This window comes from Microtus oregoni, unplaced genomic scaffold, assembly GCF_018167655.1.
Source record: "Microtus oregoni isolate MIOR12 unplaced genomic scaffold, Mior012 000009F_ref0000495, whole genome shotgun sequence".
Taxonomy (NCBI): domain Eukaryota; kingdom Metazoa; phylum Chordata; class Mammalia; order Rodentia; family Cricetidae; genus Microtus; species Microtus oregoni.
In genome coordinates, this window is record NW_024543068.1 from 13,942,583 (window position 1) to 13,958,931 (window position 16,349).

General features: G+C 47.0%; 1 protein-coding gene across 2 annotated transcripts in view; it reads left to right on the forward strand.

Annotated features, from left to right (window-relative positions):
- Zfyve1 (zinc finger FYVE-type containing 1) overlaps nucleotides 1–15,770 on the forward strand; it is a 58,062-nt gene extending 42,292 nt beyond the window's left edge. The window contains exons 5-12 of one of the 2 annotated variants that reach the window (XR_005974837.1): nucleotides 3,014–3,120; nucleotides 5,693–5,801; nucleotides 6,257–6,354; nucleotides 6,450–6,567; nucleotides 8,633–8,803; nucleotides 10,257–10,432; nucleotides 11,170–11,283; nucleotides 14,172–14,206. Coding sequence is in view for 1 of the 2 variants with exons in the window: in XM_041658364.1 (XP_041514298.1) it covers nucleotides 3,014–3,120; nucleotides 5,693–5,801; nucleotides 6,257–6,354; nucleotides 6,450–6,567; nucleotides 8,633–8,803; nucleotides 10,257–10,437; nucleotides 11,170–11,283; nucleotides 14,172–14,404 (1,131 nt within the window). In the remaining variant the exon portion in view is untranslated. Of the gene's footprint in view, nucleotides 1–3,013; nucleotides 3,121–5,692; nucleotides 5,802–6,256; nucleotides 6,355–6,449; nucleotides 6,568–8,632; nucleotides 8,804–10,256; nucleotides 10,438–11,169; nucleotides 11,284–14,171 lie in introns of both variants that reach the window. The other variant, XM_041658364.1, reaches the window with a different exon arrangement.
- Nucleotides 15,771–16,349: the final 579 nt, after the last annotated feature.

The following is a 16,349-nucleotide window of genomic DNA, read 5'->3' on the forward strand; positions in this document are numbered from 1 at the left end:
AACTCCAGGGAAGGAGTGGCTCGGGGACAGGATAGACAGACTTGCCAGTGAGAGTGAGGACAAGCAGACAAAAGGCAAAAGCTCCCTGCCCCATGTCCTTCTATGTGGGCTGCCACCAGAGGGTGTGGCCCAGGTTTAGGGTGGGTCTTCTGACCTCAAAAGATTCAGCCTAGAATTCCTCCCAGGTGTGTCCAGCTGCTTGGGTTTAGTTAATTACAGGTGTAGTCAGACGGAGAGCCACAGTGAATCATCACATTTTCACCCTTTCTCTTATAAAAATAACTTCCCAAGGGGGCTGGAGAGATGCCTCAAAGGTTTAGAGCACCTACTGCTCTTCCAGAGGGTCTGGTTCAATTCCCAGCACCCACATGATGACTTACATCCATAGCTCTAATCCCAGGAGACTCAACACCCTCTTCTGGTGTCCTCAGACACCTGTGCACCTACAGTGGTGCACAGGCATATATGCAGACATATACACATAAAATAAAAAATTAAAAAATAAAACTTCCAAAATCTTTTGGTGATTTAATAAGATGTTGTTTTTCACTGTTTTTCTATAATTATCCTCATAAATTACTCATACTAACAATGTTATACTATAAATTATTATATAAATATTATGCCAATAATCTTTGAGAAACACAGCCTTAAGAGTTATCAAAAATTTGGCTATTTAAAGAGTTAAAACTTTGAGGACTAGCCGGGCGGTGGTGGCGCACGCCTGTAATCCCAGCACTCGGGAGGCAGAGGCAGGCGGATATCTGTGAGTTCGAGACCAGCCTGGTCTTCAGAGCTAGTTCCAGGACAGGCTCCAAAGCCACAGAGAAACCCTGTCTCGAAAAACCAAAAAAAGAAAAAAAAAAACTTTGAGGACTTATGGGCATGAGATAAAGGCTGGGGAAAGGTCACGACCAGAAGGAAGGGGATAGGAGTTGATTTAGGAGTGGGGGTCGATACTGGTCATCCCATCCCCAGAAGACCTGGTTAGTTGCCTTTGAGGACCAGTGCTAGAGTCTGGAGGTGGCTGCAAAGGAAATTTGCAGTGTTGGTGCCCTAACCTAGGAGGAGAACATGTGAAATCCATAGTGTTCACTTCAGCCTGCTTAGTGCCTAGTTCAGGTGTCTGATGCAATTGGTGCTCCCAAGAAGGCTGGAGATGTGGTCTTGAGTGGTTGGGAAGGCTACAGTGAAAGAGGTGAGTGAGACCAGCACATTCCATGCTGAAGAAGTCAGAGCCCACAAGTGGGTCCTTTCTTGTGCCCTTGTTATCACTTTATTCTCTTGATTCCACAGACTGTTCTAGCCTTCACTTTCAGGTCTTTGTGCTTTTGCTAAGCCCCCAGTAGGTTAGCACTGATTCTAACTTGTGAAGTCTTTGTTAGCCTGACTCAAGGATGCTGCTTGGTTGCTGTCACTTACAAATGGTGTCTTATGGGCCTCCTGGCTGTCCTTGCAGGATCTGAAAATTTGAGTGCCTTTGACAGCCAGGGCTGCACAGAGAAACCCTGCTGTGTTCTAGCACATACATGAGTCCCTACCACTGGTCTCACACTGACCTCACTCAGCACTGGCACCACGTGGTTCTGTAGCCCTTGAGCCTGCAGCTCAGGTTAAGACTTGATAGGAAGAAGAAACCTGTTTTAGTGTTTTGCAGTTCTGGGTTAGAATTTATATAGGTCCTAATGCATTCTTAAGCAAGTGCTCACTGCTAACTTACAGCCCAGCTGTGGGAATGATCCTTACGTAAGTTCCCATGAAGTGAGACTCTTTTAAAAAGCTTGAAAAGTGGGCATAGTGACACACTCTTTAATCACAGCACATGAGAGGCGGATGAATCTGTGCGACTCTGGGACCCTCTGGCCTACATAGCTAGTTCCAAACTAGCCAGGACAAGCAAAACAAAAACTAATAAATAACCAGGTGATGGCACATGTCTTTAATCCCAGCACTCGGGAGGCAGAGACAGGGGGATCTCTGAGTTCGAGGCCAGCCTAGTCTACAGAGTGAGTTCCAGGACAACCAGGTCTACATAGAGAAACCCTGTTGTGCTACAACACATACATGTAACCCCAGCACTGGGAAGGTGAAGGTAGAAATGTCAGGAGTTCAAGGCCAGCCTGGCAATGTGAGAACCTGTCTCAAAACCACCACTGCAACTCCACCTATGCTGGCCTCTAGTTGCCACCTCAGCACTCCTCATGGTCATCACTGAAGGAATAACACCAGATGCTTTTGTTTTCAACCCTTCCCCCTTTTCTTCCATCTGTAGTGCCTGGCTGCCTCAGACTTGGGTTGCTGAAATTAGGAACACCATCAGAAGGCACGGAGGGCTTTAAAGCCTGGCGTGCCCTTTATTATTTGTATCATCAGGCTGAAGAATACTTCAGCTACACAGTAATAGAGGAATCGATTTGAAATGGAAGGCACTCACTCTCCGCATGAAATGTTCTCTCTGCCTCTCAAGCACTTGATCTTTCGTTTCAGTGGTTGGCCATTTGCCAACTTTTGGGTTAATAGAGTTGATAAATGACTGAGAAATAATACATACCATCATTCTTACTGTTTTTTTTTCTTTCTTACAGATTCATTTTTTTCTGTGTTGAGATGGTTCTGTGGCCTAGTAACATGCATGGGGGAGCCAGTTGTTAGAAAGGGGAGGGAATCTAGGACACTTCCAGCTTGCTTCTTGGCTCCCACCCTTGAGTCTGAGTTCTTTCCCATAGGAAGTGAGCATCAGTCAGTATTGGTGATGGTTTTAAATAAAATGCTGCGTGTGTGAGAGGTGCTTGTGACTTCTGAGGTAATTAAGGGATGCGAGTAACCATTTACTTTTGCCCTCTTGGGCAATAGACTCCTTTTTCCAAGGTTTGCTGTGGTGAGAGTTGGTGCTCCCTGTAGTCCTTGCAGGAGTCTGTAGGAGTGAGCGGGCCACCCTACAGAGGCAGGTGGGGAAGAGCCAAGCCTAGGCTTCTGCTGAGGGCTTTCACGGATCCCTTTCCCTCTTTGGCAGGCACTGAGCGACCGCTTCAGCGGTGAAATCCCCGATGACCAAATGGCGCACAGTTCATTTTTTCCAGATGAGTACTTCACCTGCTCCTCGCTCTGCCTCAGCTGTGGGTAAGTGAGGGCAGCCCTGCCCATCCTCCAGCTTGGAGGCAGAGGCTGAGAGTGTTGCTCCTGACTTGGGTGTGTGGTCCAGCCACCTGATTGCTAGTTATTAAAGACTGGGGGTGGGGGTGGGGCGGTTGGGCGGGCAAGATGGCTCACCAAGTAAAGGCTCCTGCTGCTAAACCCCGAAGGCCTGAGTTTGATCCCTGGGACTCTTGTGTGGTAGAAAGAGAGAACTGACTCCCACAAGTTGTCCTCTGACCTCTACTCATGCAGAGAGAGAGAGAGAGATTAAAAATTAAGAAAATAGATTCCCAGGTACCGGTAAGGCCTCCTGGTGCACTTCTGATAAAGTCCAGGTAATCTTCCTGGTCTGGAGATCACCTTTGGCGCAGTGAGGGCTTCAGGAATATTTGCTAGGAGAAGCTGCCTGAAGCCTGGTGTAGATCTTAGTGCTTGGCTTCTGGTGTAGGCAGGAGACTGGGTTGCCTGTTTTTCTCTGGTTCTTCGGCCCCACATTTCAGGGGTGGTTGTTTTTTCACACTATTCTGTTTTTTCAGCTAGTGCTCCCTCCCTCCCTGCTGTGTACAGAGCTCTGTGATAGGTACTGGTCCTGGAGAATTACTTTCTTCATAAGGACAAATCCTTAGAACACAGCAGAATTTTCTAAGGAACATTCAGAATTGAGGCCAAGACCCCCCAGGGGAATCTTGCAGGATCCAGGGATCTTCCCTGGATGGATCTCGGGTGTGCTCTTGGCAGTGGTGCATTCACAAGGCTCCTGTGTACCGTAAGCTGAAAGCATTGGGTTGGAATAATTCTCCATTCTCAACCTGTAACACCTTTAGTTGTTTAGTACAGGCTCTGGGTCAGCAGGTCTGGATGGGGCCTGAGACACGCCTGTGTCCTGATGAAGTTTCCAGGTGCTGCTGCTGCTGCTGTCTGTGGACCCCACCTGGCTGCAGAGGGGTTGGAGCAGTGACTCACAAATGTTCACATGAACAGAGGAACTCAGAGGATGTTAAACTGCTTAGTTCCACTTCAGATTTAGTAGATCTGCAAAGAAATCTGAGAATTGGTGGTACTGAAACCTTCCCAGGTGATGGTGACACTGCTTGGGGATTGTTGTATCATTTTAAGCTGTTGAGGGCAACTAAATCACAGTCTTATTCCTTGCCTGATGGGTCCTGTGGGTCTAAACATAGTGTGTTAAGGCCATGGTACCTGTAGACACGCTTCCAAATTCTCTTTACCTCTGGATTGTTCCCACCGTCTATTCCATATCCTTCATCCTTGCCCATTTACAGGAGACCTGATTCTTTATGAATGGCCTTTGGCCTTGAACTCTACACCCCATCCAAGGGCTACAGAACCATTTCTGACCTGGGTGAAAAGCCTTTTGAATCTACACAGAGGAACCTTGTCTCAAAAACAAATAAAAAAGCTGATCGGTGGTTGTGCACACCCTTAATCCCAGCACTCTAGAGGCAGAGGCAGGCAGATCTCTGTGAGTTCAAGGCCAGCCTGGTCTACAAGAGCTAGTTCCAGGACAGGCTACAAAGCAAAAAACAAAACAAAACCCCACAAAAAGAAACAATTTTTAAAAAAGGCCCTTGAATACTCAGAAGGAGCTGTATTAGCTGCTGGTGTGACTTAACCTTCTTACTCTGCCTGAGTCCAGCAGGAGAGGATTGAGCACTGTTGGGTCATCGCCTTTCATTCTGAACATCTGCAGGATTTCTAGAATTTTCTCTGTTATCACAGAGAAACCCTAAAGTGCTGATCTCTGTTTTTGCCTTGTCAGCATGGCAGAGCTTGCTGTTCACTTGAAAGGTTTTTTGTGGTTCATCATTGAGCTTCCCCTGGATACACTTTGGGGGCTTGCTTTTCATTTTTACCTTTTGATAGCCATATAGTTTAACTTTCATGTCTTAGTTGCTTTTCTGTTGCTGTGAAGAGATACCATGACCAAAGCAACTTACAAAACAGAGCAATTAATTTGGGGACTCACAGTTCCAGAAGATTTGGAGCCCATGGCATCATGGGGGAAGCATGGCAGTGGGGGGGGGGGGGAGAGAGAGAGAGAGAGAGAGAGAGAGAGAGAGAGAGAGAGAGAACTGGGAATGGTGTGGGCTTTTGAAACCTTAAAGGCCATCCCAGTGACATACCTGCTCCAACAAGGCCATGCCTCCTAATCCTTCCCAAACACACCACCTGGGGACCAAGCGTTCAAACATACAACCATATTAGTACTATTCTTATTTAAACTACCCATCTTTATTTCATTCCTTTTGTATTTTTAATTTCTTAAGACCTGCTTAACTTTCATCTCTAGTCAAGCGCTGGTGTCTTCTGTCTCTTCCAGTTTTCCTGAGGAGCCAGGTCGATTTTTCTCTTCCCCATTTCCCCATTCAGGCTAATGTTACTTACTCTCTGTTGTGACTGACCATGAGTATTGCAGAGGGCCTTGTGTGTGGGAACCAGGTCTGGTTTTGGCCCCGTGCCTCTCAGATCCAGACACTTCCTTGTGAGGGATCTGTTGTCTCAGCCCCCTCTCACTGTCATGTTTGGCCTCCTTTAGGGTTGGGTGTAAGAACAGCATGAACCATGGCAAGGAAGGAGTGCCTCATGAAGCTAAGAGCCGCTGCAGGTACTCCCACCAGTACGACAACCGGGTTTACACCTGTAAGGTGAGTCTGCCGAGCCACTCCTTCCTCCAGCCAGGAAAATTCTAGAAACCCTGTGGTGATCAGAATGAGAAACCCATGACCCATCAATGCCTACACTTCATTCTGGGGCCTCGTCTCTGTTTTTGCTTATTCGTCTCTCCTTCTGTTGAGCTCATGGCTAAAGATCATTTGTTCACTTCTGAGCAGAACTACTTCTTAGGAAACCAATTTAGATCGATTTTTTTTTTCTGTCTATGCCAGGCATATAATTTAGAGCCTAGTTTTGGGTCCCAAGCTAGTTCACAGTTCTTCTCATAGAAGGCATTCACTGACTTCTTTAGAGAATTGCCCTCCTTCTGGGGTGCTAAACTCAAGGCCTGTACCCCTCAGCTGGTATGATTTGCGGTGTAGGGCTATGAGGAGGTCATGGGGCCCAGTGTACCTAGAATAAACTGGCAGAGTACTCTATATTTCAGGCCTGCTATGAGAGAGGCAAGGAAGTCAGCGTGGTGCCCAAAACATCCGCCTCCACGGACTCCCCCTGGATGGGCCTTGCCAAGTATGCCTGGTCCGGGTGAGTCTGAATAACACGGCTAGAGGGTTTTCCTGTTTGTTTTCTTAGCACCTGGCAGAGCGACACTGTTGACTTGCCAACTTGCCTCCTTGTAGGTATGTGATCGAATGTCCTAACTGTGGTGTGGTCTACCGGAGCCGGCAGTACTGGTTTGGGAACCAAGATCCTGTGGACACGGTGGTGCGGACCGAGATTGTACATGTGTGGCCTGGAGTAAGACCTGTTCATTGGCTTCCCTCCTGTCTCCTGCCCTTCAATTATCCTGTGTTTGTGTCTAGAGAGGTAGAGCACGTTAGAGGTTTAGAAAGGCAGATCTGCAGAGCCCATCCTATTCTTTGTTTCTTATTTCTTCATTGCATAGTTGATAAGAGCTCAACCTTGGATGAAATAGTCATCCTCAACTAGCAAGTAAGACGTCATTTTGTATGTTCTTACTCGTTTTCCATATGCACATGTACATTTTTTATATATGTTCTTTTTTTTTTTGTTTGTTTTTGTTTTTTGAGACAGGGTTTCTCTATGGCTTTGGAGCCTGTCCTGGAACTAGCTCTGAAGACCAGGCTGGTCTTGAACTCACAGAGATCCGCCTGCCTCTGCCTCCCGAGTGCTGGGATTAAAGGCGTGCGCCACCATCGCCAGGCTTTTATATATGTTCTTACTGTTCATTTATTTATGTAGAGATGGGGCCTCACTATGCTCTTAGGCTGGCCTTGAGCTCCCAGACTCAAGTAATTTCCTTGCTTGAACCTTCTGAGTAGCTGAGACTTACACATGCCCCAACAGTACCTGACCATTTATATTTTACATGCCATTTTTTCCTGCCATTTTCTTTTTTTAATTTTTTAATTTATTTTATACAGTGTTTCGCTTGCATGTCTACTTGCAAACCAAAAAAGGGTACCAGATCTCATTACAGATGGTTGTGAGCCACCATGTGGTTGCTGGGAATTGAACTCTGGACCTCTGGAAGAGCAGCCAGTGCTCTTAACCTCAGAGTCATCTCTCCAGCCCCAGGGGTCATATCCTTTTCATGTCTAGCAGTGTTTCATAGAGCCAAGCTGCAGAACAAATTAATGGGCAGTCTAGATACAAGTTGCAATCAAGTCCTTTCTGCAAATCCACCGTGGAGCTTTCTTGGGTCATGAAGGCACATAGAGTTGAGAATTTTTTGCCTTTCTCCTCCTTACAGAATTTCTGGGCCTTCAGACATTTGTTGTTGTCATGTGATTTTTTTTTGGAGCCTACCTATTTGATTTGGTGGCCTTGATGGTGTAGGCTGTCTTGTCTCAAGGCCTTGGAAAGCAATTAAATAGTAACTTTAGTTTCTGTCTCATGAAAACAGCACCTCAGCTACAGTCTTCTTAGTCCTTGGAGCTAGAATATCTTGCATTCTGTGTGTCTGTCTGTTCATTCATTTGTTCTTTCATTATTTTAATGTATGTTGTTAAAGTTCTGCATGTCCAGAATTGAGCTAGGTACTTGGAATAAGGTAGGTCACTATTCTGAGAGTTCACTGAAGCATGATTAATGAAAACTCAGAGAAATTGGAGTTCAACCTGAAGGTCAGAAAAGCAAAATAGCCAGCCACTGGCTTTTACCTTGACCTCAGTCCAAAATGGCGATCCTGCCTCCAGGAATCTCAGAATGAGACTGTGCCTGAGAGCTGTCTCCCCCTGTTTTATACTCCTCTCTAGTTCTGGGATTAATGGCATGCACCACTGGGATTAAAGGCATGCACCCCTGGTTTCTATGGCAACTAGTGTGACTATTGGGAGTAAAGGTGTGTCTTACCACTGGTAAGTAAGGCTGACCAGTGGGACTGTTTTACTCTCTGATTTTCAGACAAGCTTTATTTATTAAAATACAAATAAAATGCCACTATAGTCCACAGTCCAGCAAGTTTTAGATACACATGTAATATCTACTATACTGACAATTATAGGATTCTTAGAGATTTTCATGTATTAGGGGAACTGGGAGGAAGGTTCTCTAGCTGAACTCAGTGTGGAGTTACAGTGGGATGCATCGCCTTCTGTACTGTAGGGTAGATTTAGTCTTGAGTTGAGTACCTGTACATCAGATGTCATGGTCACCCCGGTGAGAGTCCCATCTGTGCTGACTGGTGCGTGGGATATCGCTAAGCAGCTAGTGAGATCGCCAATCTGTCTCCCTTCTGCCCTGCCTGGTGGCTTACTGTTATGAGTTGGTCCCAGATAGCCCTCACCTTTTCCTCCCTGCACTCAGAGATTAATGAGTCCCTATGGTTTTTTCATTGCAGACTGATGCATTTCTGAAGGACAACAACAATGCTGCACAGCGTCTGTTGGATGGGATGAACTTTATGGCTCAATCAGTGTCTGAGCTTAGCCTTGGACCTACTAAGGCTGTGACTTCTTGGCTAACAGACCAGATTGCCCCTGCCTACTGGAGGCCCAACTCCCAGATCCTGGTATGTTGTAGGAGTCCTCTTGAGTCCAGACATACACCACCCTGCTTATGCTACTTTGCCTGGTACTCAGCTGGTTCCAAGAGGGAGGCACAGACCTTTCCCCCACCTAGAGTTAACTCTAGGAGCTTGGGAAGGGTTCAGCTTTAGGGTGCTTCTTTGCTTCTGGACTTCCTTTTATATCCTGTGTTTTCTTTGTCATGGATTGTATATCCGTACCTGTGAGAGCCAATTAATATTGCCTAGATGTCAAAATTCACAGCTAAAGAATCTGGAGAAAGGAGCTTTTGAGGTCTTGATCCACAATTCTCTAGGGTACCCACAACCTGGAATCAGTTTTTGTCCAAACACCTGCAACAGGAAACACTCTTCCCCTCTCCTTTCTGTATTCAGGGAAGAATTAAAACTAGAAAAGGGGGTATAGTTTTTTATATTTTATTTTATTTTTTAAATATATATTTATTTATTATGTATATAGTGTTCTGCCTGCCTGCAAGCCAGAAGAGGGTACCAGATCTCACTATATGTGGTTGTGAGCCACTATGTGGTTGCTAGGAATTGAACTGGGGACCTCTGAAAGAACAGTCAGTGCTCTTAACCTCTGAGCCGTCTCTCCATCCCCATGGTTGGTTTTTTACTCTTTGGGGGCCCACCACCCAGCTCTTAAATAAATACACCAAGACTTATTCTTACTTATGAATGCTGGCCTTAACTTGGCTTGTTTCTAACCTGCTTTTCAAACTTGAATTATCCCATTTCTCCTTAACTACGTTTTGTCTCTGGGCTTCTTATCTTTCTTTATTCGATATATCTTTTTTTCATTCTTATCTTCATTTTCATTCAGGGTTGGCTATGTGACTGGGTGGTTGCCCCTGGCATTCTCCCCTACTCCTATTCTCGCTCCTCACTCCCTTCCTTAGAGTTCTCCTCCTGTTTATTCTCTCTGCCCCTCTCTCTAGTCCTGCCTCTTTCTCTCTTCTGCCTAGCTATTGGCCACCTAACTCTTTCTTAGACCAATCAGATACTTTAGGCAGGCAAAGTAACATAGCTTCACAGAGTTAAACCAGTGAAACATAAAAGAATGAAACACAGCTGGGCTTTAATCCCAGCACTCGGGAGACAGAGGCAGGCGGATCACTGTGAGTTCGAGGCCATCCTGGTCTACAAGAGGTTTGGAGCCAGGACAGGCTCCAAAGTTATAGAGAAACCCTGTCTCAAAAAAACAAAACAAAACAAGCAAACAAACAAAGACTGAAACACACCTTTGCATCATTAAATATTCCATAGCACAAACGAATGTAACACATCTTAAACTAATATTCCACAACAGTGTGGGTTTGACTGAGCTAGAACCCACCTCTCTAGGAGTTTGTGGGTGTCCTCATGCCCACTCCCCAGTCAAGCAGGTAGGTATATAGGACCCCTGCCTCTCTGTTTTGTTTTGGACTCGGAACAGAGCTGCAACCAGTGTGCAACATCCTTCAAAGACAACGACACCAAGCATCACTGCCGGGCCTGTGGTGAGGGCTTCTGCGATAGCTGTTCATCCAAGACACGGCCAGTTCCTGAGCGGGGCTGGGGACCTGCGCCCGTCCGGGTGTGTGACAACTGCTACGACGCCAGGAATGTCCAGTTAGGTAACGTGGGCTCAGAAGCTGCGAGGGAGAAGGGGAGTCACCCTCCTTCACTCTCTGAATATTGGGCACTGGGTGCTCATTGCTCCAACCATGTCACTCCTGAGAGCAGTTGCTTCAATGGCCAAGCATCCCCTGGCTCCTTCTTAGCATAGGCCAGTATGATGCTGGTCTTTGGGGGTGGAGATTTGGGAGGCAGGATTGAACCTGGCCTGAGCTCTGAACTCATTGGTGCTTTTTTTTTTTAAAGATTTATTTATTTATGTATATAACATAAATAAATGTATGCATGCCAGAAGAGGGCACCAGATCTTATTACAGATGGTTGTGAGCCACCATGTGGTTGCTGGGAATTGAACTCAGGACCTCTGGAAGAGCAACCAGTGCTCTTAACCACTGAGCCATCTCTCCAGCCCCCTCATTGGTGCTTCTTAGAGAAAAACATCTGCATATAGCTGATGAGTTCTGGTAAGCCAGAGATAAGCTTAGATTGAGTCCTCTTTCTGTAGAAAGTTCTAGGTCTTTCTCCCAGAGCCAATCTGGTTGATTTAAAAAATAAATTATAATCATCCCTAGAGAGTTGGAGGTTAAAGGACAAGAGTTGCCCCTGCCAGTTTTAGGGTCACTTCTTTTCAGTTACTGTGGGAATCCAGAAGCATGTTCCACCATGGCCCCCTGAGTTCCCACTTGAGAAATGACTGTGGAGAGGCAGCAGCTATCCCTTGTCATCCACAGATGTGGCTGAGGTGCAGGCAGATGATGAAGGTGGAACACTGATTGCCCGGAAGGTGGGCGAAGCCGTGCAGAACACCCTGGGCGCCGTGGTGACAGCTATTGATATACCACTAGGTGAGCCTGGGCAGTGCCTCTCTTGGTGTAATGCAGGTAGGATGAGGGGTTCAGGGTGCCCTAGATGTCATTTCACATGCTTGCTTACTGGATTGAATTTGGCAGCAAGGAATGAAGGGAAGCTCTGCATTTGCTTTTGGGCTGAATCTGTTAGTGGCATTAGCATCATGCCTGGAGATCTGAACTGATTTGGGAGTTCCAAGCTGACCTTAGGAGGAGAGTTAGGAACTGCGCTCAGTGGAGCCTCCTACTTCTGTGTGTTCTCTGGCCTTTCCCCATGGAGTCCGTGGTAGCAGGCAAACCTCCATAGTATCTCGGGGTTTCAAGAGCTCCTGTTTTGGGGCTAGGGAAGTGACTCCGTAGTTTAGAGCACTTGCTGCCTTCATGGAGGACCATGTTCAGGTTCCAGCACCGGTATTGGACAGCTCATAACCACCTAGAACTCCAGTTCCATGGAATACTGTACTCTCGTGGGGCTTCCATTTGTCTGTGTACATGTGTACACACACACAGATAGACAGAGCCTTCCATGTCACCCACATTCACATGGCTCATGCACATATAAATGAAGAAATAAATCTTAAAGAAAACTGGCTGGGCAGTGGTGGCACAGTCCTGTAATCCCAGCACTTGGGAGGCAGAGACAGGTGAATCTCTGAGTTAGAGGTCAGCCTGATCTACAGAGTGAGTTCCAGTACAGGTTCCAAAGGTACACAGAGAAACCCTGTCTCAAAAAAAATCAAAAAAGAAAAAAAGCTAATGTATGAAGTGGTACAGGCTTTTAATCTCATCAATCCGGAGACACTAGCAGAGGCGAGAGGGGAGGGGGGGTCTCTGACTTTGAGACCAGTTTGGTCTGCATAGCATGTTCTAGGCCAAGCAGGTATACATAGTAGGATTCTTTCTCAAGAAAAGAAAAGAAAAGGAGGAGGTAGAAACAACTAACGCTTTAACATTTGAAGTGATGGGAAGTGTGCTTCTGTGATCTGTGTTTTACCTGCTCAGGTATCTCATTGGCCAAGCTATTGCTAACTCAGCATTTAAGATCCCTGCTCACCTGGTGTAGTGGTGCACACCTTTAATCCCAGCACTCAGGAGGCAGAGGCAGGTGGATCTCTGTGAGTTCAAGGTCTACAGAGCAGAACAGCCAGGGCTACACACAGAGAAACCCTGTCTCAAAAACCAAAACAACAACAAAAGATTCCTGCTCTGCTCCCATTGTGAGGGGTACTTACCACCAGAGTGGGAAGAAGAGAGAAGCCAGTAATGGATGGAGGAGGACTTGACAGGGTAGGTAAGGCCTGGGATGTATTTTGGTGTATGATAGGGGAGAGACCAGAGACCAGAGACCAGGGCTGCTAGGGATAAAAAAGGGCTTAGATCAAACTTAGCTGGGTAGTACAGAAAACACCCTGTGCTTTTAACTCAGTGGTGTAGAGTAGGTGGATTTGCTCTGGCTTGAAGCTCAGATTCCATCTGCTCTTGGCCACCTGGGAGGATGGGCTGCCTCCTTGATGTGGGCGATTTTTTACCAGATAGCCCCTGGCTGCCATCGGATTGAGTTCAGCATGTGTTTTCTTTCTTTTTCTTTTTTTTTTTTTTCTTTTAGATTTTTACTGCAAGAGCAACAAGTGCTGTTTTGTTTTGGGTTTTTGTTTTGTTTTGTTGAGAATTGGTTTCTCTGTGTAGCCCTGGCTATCCTGAAACTCATTCTGTAGACCACACTGGCCTTGAACTCAGGCCTGCCTCTGCTTTCCGAGTGCTGGGATTAAAGGTTTACACCACCAAACCCGGCTTACAAGTGTTCTTAACCGCTTAGCCAACTCTCCAAGCACAGGCATATGATTCCTGGTTGTTGAGGATAGCTTTAGAGGGGGTTGTTAAAGATGAATGAGCCCCTAAGAGATGAACTCACCTTGCTTAATCCTGTAGTATCCATGCTCAGTACTGTGGTTCGACTGGACGTCTGACTACAGAGGCAAGGGTCTGTGTGGTCTGAGTGCAGCTTCACCTTGCGATCACTTGGAGAGTGTAATAGAGACAGATGGTGCCTCAGCCTCAGCCACAGGTCCTGTGGTCAGGGGAGGAAACCTGACACCTTTTTTTCAAATTTACCTATTATTGTGTTTGTGTGGCAGGTGTGGCCATGGCACACATATGTAGGTGAGAGGACAACTTGTAGGAACTGGCTTTCTCCTCCTACCATGTAATCCCTGGGGATTGAACTCAGGCTTGGTGGTGAGATTGCTCAGCTATTAAAGGCACCTAGGGCCCTGAGTTCTGTCCCTGGAACCCATTTAAATAAAGGTGGAAGAAGAGAACAGACTCTACAAAGTTACCTCTGGCTTCCACACAAAGCAGGGCTGGGTTGTGGTTCACTTGGTAGAGTGTTTGGGTGGCAATCCTGCAGCCTTAGTTCTAATTCACTACATAACATGGGTGCATTGATATGTACCTGTAATCCTAGCACTGGAGAAGTGGAGGCAGGAGGATCAGAAGTACAGGGTCATCCTCAGCAACAATGAGTCTGATGCCACCCTGGGCTACACGTCTCATAAAATACATGAATAAGGGCTGAAGAGATGGCTCAGGGGTTAAGAGAGAGCGCTGAGTGTTCTTCCAGAGATTCTGAGTTCAATTCCCAGCAACCACATGCTGACTCATAATCATCTATAATGAGACTTGGCGTCCTTTTGGGCCTGCAGCCATTCATGCAGATGGAATACTTTATACATAATAAATAATCTTTTAAAAATTATAAGAATAAACTGAAAAACACAGCACAGTAACGGGTCTGTGTGCAGTTGGGATGATAAGCCAAGAACAGGCAGGGGGCCTCGGGGCAGGGTTCCAGTGTCCTAACTGCTCACGTCCCTTCTCTGATTTAGGCCTGGTGAAAGATGCCGCCAGGCCGGCCTACTGGGTGCCCGACCATGAGATCCTGCACTGCCACAGCTGCCGGAAGGAGTTCAGCGTCAAGCTCTCCAAGCACCACTGCCGAGCTTGCGGACAGGGCTTCTGTGATGAGTGCTCCCATGACCGGAGGGCTGTCCCCTCTCGTGGCTGGGACCATCCCGTCCGAGTCTGCTTCAACTGCAATAAAAAGCCCGGTGACCTTTAACCCCAGCTCCCTCTCCGATTCCTTCAGAATTCCTTAGGTTCTCAGGGTTAGAAACAGAAGTCTCACTGAGGCTGGCCTCCTGGTTACCTGTTGTGGTGTGTGTGCTCTCCTTTCACGTCCCTGGGCCACTTCCCCTCAGGAGGTGAGCCTGGCTGTTGACCTGAAGGCATGAACCACCTCAGGGCACAGGACCCGAGCAGCTCTCAGTAAAGGGGAATGGACCGAGTCCATTACATTTATTTCAGTTAAAAATAATAAATCTATCTACCTGTATCTCCATATATCCATGTAGAGGGGATTTGGAGTGATTAAGGCTGCTTCTGCTTTGAAGACGTACCCCAGTGTGTCCCCGGCACAGGGATAAGGTGGCTTTGGGTGCCAGTCTTCCACACGAAGCCAGCCAGGTTCAGAGTCACCTTTGCTGCTGCTCCCTGAGCTTGGTAGAGGCTTTCCCGCCCTTTCCCCTCCTGCTCCTGGGATGCCTTGATGGCTGCTTTGGTTTGAACCTCTTGCCTGAAGCAGCATCGGGGGTGGGGATCTATCAGGCTTTCCCAGCGTGAGTTCTGGTCTTTGATTCTAGCCTGTTCTAGGCAGAGATCATCAGCTTTGTGTGCTAGCCACTGGTGTATGTAGAGGGGCAGAGGGGCAGGGACTTGAGACATAAAAAGTCAAAATGCAGGTGCTTGTGGCCCCTGCAGTTGGGGTGTCCAGTAGGAAGCAGGTCTCTCCTAGCAGGGTATCTGTCTCCTCGAGGCTTTCTTAGAAGGCTACACCCCACTCCTGAGCCAGCCCGACTCCTCCCGCTCTGCCCTGGAGTCCCAACCTGCTTCTGAGTGTCACACTAGAATTTTTATTACTCAAAGTGTCTTATTCTTTGTTTCCAGACATATAACCCCTCTGTCTGTTAGAGGGGAGAGGGGTGATCATGAGAAGCCTCCCAGGGAAACAGCACAGAAAGGACTGTTGGTTATGTTTTTTTAAATATATATATATATATATATAAATATATATAAATATTTCAACAGATCATAAGGAAAAAATACTCTGGTTCTTGCAAGAGAAATCAAATGAACAGATGTTTCTCAACAAGAGCCTGGACGTCACATCGATCATGACTGGAAAGACTGTTGTGCGGAACTCCCTTGGGGTGGAGTTCATCATCAGTGGCCAAAAAAGAATTAAAGCAGCATTGTTATCGATTGAACTGATGGGTGGGTGGAGCCTCGGGGAGGTATGTGGCAGTCATTTCTGGGTGTGTATCTGCCTGGCATGAGCCCTGGAATGGATTGGTCCTTCTGAGACCTGCTCCCTTCTGCCTCTGAGGCCTGCTCTAGAACTGTCACCCGTTCACCACCATAAAGGAACCTTCCTGCTCAGCTGCTGTGTTGGCTCTTCTTTACTCTCATGGCGCCTTCCTAGTTGGTGCTAATAGAGCAGAAGGCAAGAGAGGCATGTCTCCACACTAAATTTAGGATGGGTTTTAGCCAGCCTCCTAATAGTTTATAGTCCCCGCGTGCGTGTGCGTGCATGCGCGCGCGCGCGCGCACACACACACACACACACACACACACACACACACACACACATCCCATATCCTGTCCCAGGTTTCATGTACTCCAGGCACAAACTTGAACCTCTGATCATCCTTGCCTCCACCTTCCAAGTGCTCAGGTTACGGGTGTTCACCACCATGCCTGATTTACATGTTGTTGGGTCTCAAACCTAAACCTTCCTGCATGCTAGGCAAGCACTCTGCCAATTGAACTGCATCTCTCATCCTCATTTTCCAGGTCAGTATCCAGCATGTCCCAGATTAGCTTGCCAAGAAGGGCCCGATTTTTATGATTGCTGTGAATGCCCCTTCACTTAGAGAAGGTGAATTGTGGCCTCCGAATTCTTGGTCATGACTACAGGGCTCTGTAAGGTCTCACAACACTGACGTTCT